The sequence below is a fragment of the Octopus bimaculoides genome, chromosome 4 (genome assembly GCF_001194135.2).
Source record: "Octopus bimaculoides isolate UCB-OBI-ISO-001 chromosome 4, ASM119413v2, whole genome shotgun sequence".
Taxonomy (NCBI): Eukaryota; Metazoa; Mollusca; class Cephalopoda; order Octopoda; family Octopodidae; genus Octopus; species Octopus bimaculoides.
The window spans coordinates 95,768,363-95,776,303 of NC_068984.1; the positions used below are offsets into that span (position 1 = coordinate 95,768,363).

At 33.1% G+C, this 7,941-nt stretch overlaps 2 protein-coding genes across 3 annotated transcripts in view; both read right to left on the reverse strand.

Annotated features, from left to right (window-relative positions):
• Positions 1-2,081: 2,081 nt before the first annotated feature.
• On the reverse strand, positions 2,082-2,609 carry LOC106881473 (uncharacterized protein K02A2.6-like). The gene has a single exon (XM_014931867.1). It carries the CDS (start codon positions 2,607-2,609, stop codon positions 2,082-2,084), a length of 528 nt encoding a protein of 175 aa, XP_014787353.1.
• Positions 2,610-7,308: 4,699 nt separating this feature from the next.
• The window catches only part of LOC106883019 (platelet-activating factor acetylhydrolase), a 50,354-nt gene continuing 49,721 nt past the window's right edge, over positions 7,309-7,941 (reverse strand). The window contains exon 10 of one of the 2 annotated variants that reach the window (XM_052967293.1): positions 7,309-7,732. In XM_052967293.1, coding sequence (XP_052823253.1) covers positions 7,635-7,732 — 98 coding nt within the window. In that variant the 3' untranslated portion in view covers positions 7,309-7,634. The remainder of the gene's footprint in view (positions 7,733-7,941) is intronic. The other variant, XM_052967294.1, reaches the window with a different exon arrangement.

The window sequence follows — 7,941 nt, forward strand, 5'->3', positions numbered from 1 at the left end:
ATTCTAGACCTTGCTTCCACACCTGAAACTTCTCCTCTAGTTCTGATAATTAAAGATATTAAATTCAAAAGCAGCTTACTTGCTATATCTAGCATTCCACTAAATGTTTATTCCTCTTCCACTGTACTAGAAAGCAATGATCAATGATCTTAATGATAAAGTGGAGAAATTATCATTTTACAATAGACAATTTACCTTATTTCTACAAAAAATAATCCTAAATACTGGTACAAGTAAAAATCATAAAAACTGGACTTCATAATTCAAAGTATGATTTGTTATTCAATATTATAACTAAATTAATTATCTCACCACAGTGCTTCTTCTTTTGTTACAGTTCATTAGAGAGCACTCTTTCAGTGCATAAGCATCTGTGCTGGTGCCACATAAATGTGCCCATGCTAGTGCCATGTAAATGCCAGCATGGAGAACGAACATTAAAAGATGATGATGATGATGAGAGACTGTAACAGATTCACTTGCAAAGCAATCTATTATTAGAAATGCTGTAGAATGCACTATGGAAAAGCCTGGAAAATAATTAACAAAGGAGTTGTAAGCAAAAGATAGGTGGAAAGAATTTTTTAAAAAGGCAGAAAACAACACTGTGAAGAGAAGTAATTGTATTGTTACTATTTAAATTTGATATTTTTATAATTTGGATTTTTACTCTTGAGTCAGGTTTTTTTTCCAAGCCTGATGTATGTGAGTGGCACCCCTGAACCGCAATTTCACTGCTATCTTTCTAAATATTATTCTCTCTTTTCTAAATATTCAGTCTAAATTTATCAGATTACCTTAGAAAACTCAAGTAGCCAAGATAACATGAAATCTCCATTTGCCTTGAAGTTCATATTTTGTAACAAGGGAACACTACTTGGTCACTAAATTTACCATGCCTGAAAAAGACAGGATAGTTTTAGCTGGTAAACCTTTTATTGTGAGCCTACTTAATTAAAGATGACCCACAATTTTCCAATAAATAAAAAAAATCACCACAGTATTTCTAATTTTTTATCATTATTAAGGTGGTGAGCTGGCAGTATCATTAGCATGCTGGACAAAATGCTTAGCAGTATTTTGTTTGACATGCTAACATTCTGAATTCAAATGCTGCTGAGGTTGACTTTGCTTTTCATTTTTTGGGGATCAATAGAATAAGTAACAGTTGAACACTGCAGTTGATGTAATTGACTTACCCCTCCCCACAAATTGGTGCCCTTGTGTCAAAATTTGGAATTATTATTATCATTATTATCATCTAGGTAGCAAACTGGCAGAATTGCTAGCATGCTGGACAAAATCTTTAGTGGCATTTTATCTGTTTTTACATTCTGAGTTCAGATATTACTAAGGTTGACTTTGCCTTTCATTCTTTCTGAGTCAATAAAATAAGTAACAGTTGATGCATTTGGGGTTGATGCTCCCCACAAATTGTTGGCATTGTGCTAAAATTTGAAATTATCATCATCATCATCTAGGTGGTGAGCTGGCATGCCAGACAAAGTGCTTAGTGGCATTTCATCTGTCTTTACATTCTGAGTTCAAATGCTACTGAGGTCAACTTTGTCTTTCATCCTTTCAAAGTTGATGAAATAAGAACCACTAGAGCACTGGGGTCTAAGCAACTGACAAGCTCCTCCTGCAAATTTCAGGCTTTATGCCTTTAGTAGAAAGGATTATTATTATCGTTGTTATTATTTTATTTTATTTTTGCATGATTTTTATTTCAGTATTTCTGTTTTAATTTACTTTATTGGTGGAATGCTTCAAAGATGGAGGTGGAACCAACCTTCAGTTTGAAATTTTACTTGAAAGTAAAAGTATTGAGGGAAATATTTCTTGATGCACTTCAAAATTTTCTCACAATTCAAACTGCGTTTATTAAATTTGAGAAAAAAAAAACCCTGAATAATTTCATATCCTTGTGTTTGGATAAATGATTTAATGAAGCGGAGGTAAAGTAATGTATTCCCACAACATACTACTGCTATGTGAGACTCCAAATGCCCTGTTATCTCAACGATAACATTACTCTTTATAAGAGTTTGACAAGTCCATCTTTTAATCTCACAGGGGTGTTAATGTCTACCATCACATCTCCCCTTTTGAAATTGACTTCCGTATTTTGGATTTGGCATTACATGGTCAACTCTCAGGAATTGTGTCAATGCTACATCATCCACTAACTCATTTCTGGTTTTCCTTAGCATCCTTTTGAATGTGTTCACAAAGCGTTCAGCTTGTCCATTTGATCTTAGGTGATACAGAGTAGTGATATGTTCAATAGAGAACATTTTGGAAAAATTCTTAAATTCATTTGCCATAAATTGTGTACCGCCATTGGAGACTATGGAGTCTGGAATACCATACCTTGCAAAAAGTTTGTGTAGAAAATCCACTGTTACCATGGAAGTTGAATTTCTACATTTACACATTTCTGGCCATTTTGTAAAGCTATCTACCACTATGATCCGTTGAATGGTCCTGTGTAGCCTGGTCCATGAAATATTGGTCTTGCGCCAAGGTCGAAATTTTATAAGTGGTGATATTGCTGCAAGAGTACAACCTCTGCAGGATTTTACCAACTTCTCAATATCTAGATCCATTTTCGGCCAGTAAACTCCTCATAAGTAACTTTATCCTAGAAATTCCTGGATGTAGTGAGACAGGCTTATGACCCTCTGTGCATACATAAACATATTATCACATATCGAATACAAATTTGAGACTGTACTATGTCCAGCCACATGTATTTTTTACACAACTCCAAAACCACTTTCCTTAGCATCTGATGCCACTACTATTTCTAAATTCGGGTCAAAATGTGATAACAACAATTCCGACATTAAGATGTTTTTAATTTCTTCAAAAGCTTTTTGGCATTTGTCTGATCAGTTCCACTCAACATCTTTTCTTCACAAGTTATTCAGGGGTGCTCTTAAATCATGCATATTTGGTATGTATACCTGGCAGTAATTTGCAGTCTCAAAAATGCTTGTAACATAATGTTTGTCAGGGGAGGCATATTTTTTATTGATGGGTCTGGTCTGAATCTATTTTCATCGATAATCTGCTCTAGATATTTTATTTTGACATAAAAAATTCACACTTTTCCTCACCGAGCTTAAAACCAATAATCATTTATTTTTTTGAAAACCTTTTTAACATGCTCAGTATGAGTATGTTGTCAAGGTAAGCTTTCGTGAAATCCAAACCTGCGAGCATAGTGTCCATAACTTTTTGGAAAATGCCTGGTGCTACCTTTATACCAAAAGGAAGTTGATTTATACAATCCTTTATAGATATTTATCATTAATAATCTTGAACATTCCTCATCAACTTGTACCTGCAAGTATGCTTCAGATAAGTCAAATTTTGATAAAAATTTTCCTCTATTCAACTTCACAAAAATTTCTTCCAGACTTGGTAATAGGTAATTAAATGGCATCAAACATTTGTTTAACACTGTTGAAAAATAAGCACATACACAGATTTTATTATATTTTCCTTGACATAAACTGTTGGGGATGCCCATTTAGCATAATCAATTTTTTCAATAACTCCAAGTTTTTTATGTCTATCCAATTCTTCATTGACTTGTTTCAAAGCTGCAAAAGATACAGTTCTTCTTGGTTTAAATACTGGTATAGTGTTTTCTTTTACTTGAAATTTCGCCTTTGTTTTGGTGCAAAGACCTAATTCATCAGAAAAGACTTCGGGAAGAATCTTTTTGAAGTCTTTTTTTAATTCCTCTGATGCCTTATTTGTACTGGTGGAAGAACCATTCACATTTTTACCAAAAAAATTTATGGGGAGGTCCCATAAGTTAAATAATTCCATCCAGTCTGTTCCAAATAAATTTGTCGTATTATTCAGCACAAAAACTTTGGCTTTCAAGGTTTTTCCACAAAACATAACAGCACTTATCATTTTACCCTTAAAATGTAATTTTTTTCCTGAAACACCACATGCAATCTTCGAAGTTTCTTTCAATTTAGGTTTCCTGATTTTTCTCCATGTATCTGCATTAATTATCATGATATCACTGCCCGTATCCAATTGTAACTTGATATTCACATTATTCATTTTTATGGACACAAATTTTTTTTTCTGAGCCTCGCTTAGAATTTTTGTTGATAATACTTTCTTGCCAGAATGTTTTTGTTTCACTTTTTTTTTGTTTTGCTCTACAATGTGAGCTTCCGATTTTTTCACACTCAAAATGTTTTATATTTTTAAAAGGACAGTTACCTTTAAAATGTAAGCCTCTGCACTTGTAGCATGGATTAGGTCTTGACATTTGTTTTTCTTTTTTCATATCTGTTACAGGTCAACATGGACGTTATGTCTTGAGTTTATAATCCTCTGGCATTCTTCTGGTACTGCCTATAGAGTTAATTTCTGGTCCTGTTCTAATTTTGTTAATATCTGGGAATGTATATCTGCATCTTTGCTTGCAGTTAGCCCTTGAACAAAAAGTAGAAATTTGAACATGTCTGGGGTTAATTCATTTGATTCGAATCTTTCATTCTTTGTTAACAACCCCAGAATAGGTGATGAAATCTTCATCTTTTTTAACCAAATTTAAACACTGCCAGAGATTATTGAACAGGGAACTTCTTTCACTGAAAATTTTCAATAAAAGTTGTTTCATTGAAACAAATCTCACCTGGTTTCTTCGGCAGAATATAATTACAATATTAGTTATATGCTGTCAACTTAATGTGACAGTCCCCTGAAGGGAATAATAGACCTGCTAGTCGAAGATGCCTGTCAAGCTCTTGTAAACATATAATAATTCTAGTGAAATACATTTACTGATTTCAAATTTAGAAATAATACATTTCTAAATCTCTCAGAGAGATTTATACGATGAAGTAGTTGTATGCTGTCAACTGAATGTGACAGTCCCCTGAAGGGAATAATACTACTGTTGGTTAGACCTAGGAAGCTGCACCGCTTCCTCTCAGCCTTGACACATTTCCTGTGTCCTTATGTTTACAAGGGGGATGATGAGCAAAGACTCAGAAACATGTCTCTGGATGCAGGCTTAACTGGGTGGAGGTGCTTGTCTCCCCCTTGTAAACATAAGGACACAGGAAATGTGTCAAGGCCGACAGGAAATGGTGCAGCTTCCTAGGTCTAACCAACAGTAGTATTATTCCCTTCAGGGGACTGTCACATTAAGTTGACAGCATACAACTACTTCATCGTATCACTACTGCATAAATCTCTCTAAGAGATTTAGAAATGTATTATTTCTATAATTACAATATTTTTCGTGTTTGGCAGGGGATAACTTTCTTAAAAGTAGTTGCACATTTTTCTTGTCAGTCCAATTTTAAAATTCTTCTTTGGAGATTTCTTCATATCTTCGAAATAAATGATCTCTCCAATTGAGTTTGCTACACCGTCTGAACTGAATTACCCTGAAGTATTTTCAGACTTTTTCAACATTAATTCCAGCAACTGCTGGTTTTGTTGTTGTAGTTGCTGTTGCAACTGCACCATGCAGGCCAATAATTCCTCCATGTTAATAGTTTATTTCTTTGGTTTCGTACCAAAACATTTTAATGTTTGATGCAAGCTTCCAATATTGCATTGCCACTTTTATTACATGGAAAAATGCAAGCATGAAAAGTAATAATCTTAAGATTATAAACCTGGAAAAGTATCGGACAAGTTATTACACCTGAAAAAGTACAGACAAACTATTACTTCAAGTAAAGTAAAGAATAAGAAACATTTTACTTAAAATATGGCAGCAAAGAATGCCAGTTCTTCTAATTTATCACTCTTTACAGTTTTCATCTTTTAAATTTATTGTACAAAACTGTTCAGCTAATTTGTAGGTTTGTCTAATTAGTCACTTTTTTCTATATTTAAGGTAGTAAATTAGTCAAATTCTACTTAAATAAATATAGTGTTATTTATAAACTACAATAAAATATTTTTTAATATTCAAATTTTAATTTTAGCTGATATATTTTAAGTAAAAAGTTTCTTATTTTTTACTTTACTAGAAGTAATAGTCCGTCCTATACTTTTACAGCTGTAATAACTTGTCCTGTACTTTTCCAGGTTTATAATCTTAAGAATATTACTTTTCATGCTCGCATTTTTCCATGTAATCCATGATTTTTCCAGGCATTTCTGTTATAAGATAATAATGTGTCAATTAATAATTTAGGATTTTACCTTATAAAATACTGGGTAGGGGGATACATTGGATGCTATTTTTAGCGTGTTGAGCGACCGGGTAGAGGCTCTTTCATTGGTTTGATTGCATGCAGCAGAAGTTAGAGAGTAAGTCAAAAGCTGAGAGTTTCGTGTATTGGCACTTATCAAACACAAATTTGTCCATTGTCACTCTGTAACTTATGACGAAATAACTTCTAAAATACAAAATTTTGTCAAAAATGTTAAGATTAAACCCTGACATATTGTACCAGTATCAGAAGTTTCAAAGTGTTGAGTTAAAAAAAAAATTGATTAAATAATCTGTATGTCAAATTGAATAGATTTGAAATGGATAAAAAGCAAAGTCAACCTCGGTGGAATTTGAACTCAGAACATAAACACAGGTGAAATACCGTTCAGCATTTTGCCCTGCATGCTAACGTTTCTGCCAGCTCACCGCCTTAGAATGTAAACATTCATTTTAGCAATATATTCTTTAATATTCTTATTGATAAGCGTTACTTCCTTACTCTCTTACTTACACGAAATTTCGTGGTATTTCACTCCATAACGTCTACTAATTTTTGTTCAATGCAACTAATGACTCTGAATTCCTCATACATTTTTCTATCATTTAAGCCTAAGAAAAGTATACTTTTATTTTTAAATTAAAAAGTTTATGTTAATTCAAAGTGAATAGGTGCCTTACTGCCCCCCTTGAGTTCACAGATATTTTGATGTAACTTTTTTTCTACTGAACCAAATCTCTAACTATTTATGCCAAAGTGTAGCTGAGGAGGTGTCCTCTTTAAAACTGTTAACAGTTTATAATTTAGTTGAGAACTGAATTAGTGGTGAAGCTTGGAAGCTGCTGCAATTGATGAAATGGTGGACTTAGGAATATATTCAACCACTACCGTGGTTGAATATCCTTGCATTTGGATACATGATTTAATGAAGTGGAGGAAAAGTAACGTATTCACATAATGTACTACTGCGATGTAAGACTCCAAATACGCCCTGTTGTCTCAACGATAATGTTACTCTTTATAAGAGTTCGATAAGTTCATCTTTTACTCACACAGAAGTGTTAATGTCTATCACCACAACAATTAGATAAAAAGATTTTCAGTAAAAATTTATCTTTATTTAACCACTGTAAATTTTGAGAAAAAATATTTAAACCCAATAATCTCTTTTTTATTACTTTAGATTTATCTGAACCATGATTTTTAATTAGTGAAAACTGGATCAAGACTGGAGAGGAATGATTACTTGTATAAAATTTTTCTAATTTTACAAACTAAGAAAATATAATGTAGAAATAACCAATTAATTGTCTTTTTTTCTTTCAACAACCTGATACAACCTGTTGAAGTTTTTAAAGGAAATCTGATACTTTGTGTTGAACTGTCTGAAGAAAACAAGCAACTTTTTATCACAGATGATTTTCAGTGACCAGTTTTTTGCAAATTTACATTGGTTCCACAGATAAGCCATTCGTGTTTTCCTGTCAGCAAGTCTTCATGTAATTCTTTATCAGTAATACCTATAAGAGAAATGAAGTTCATTTGTTAGACAATGTTGTACAGAAAGTTATTCCTAATGTCTGCCTTAAATTTTTACGTCTTTTTACAGAAGACCTATATACTTCTGTCCCTCCTTCTCTTCCAAACCATCTTCCTCCTTCTTCTTCTCCCCCTCCACGTCTCTCTCTCTTTTTCTCTCTCTATCTCTCTCTCTCTCTCTCTCTCTCTC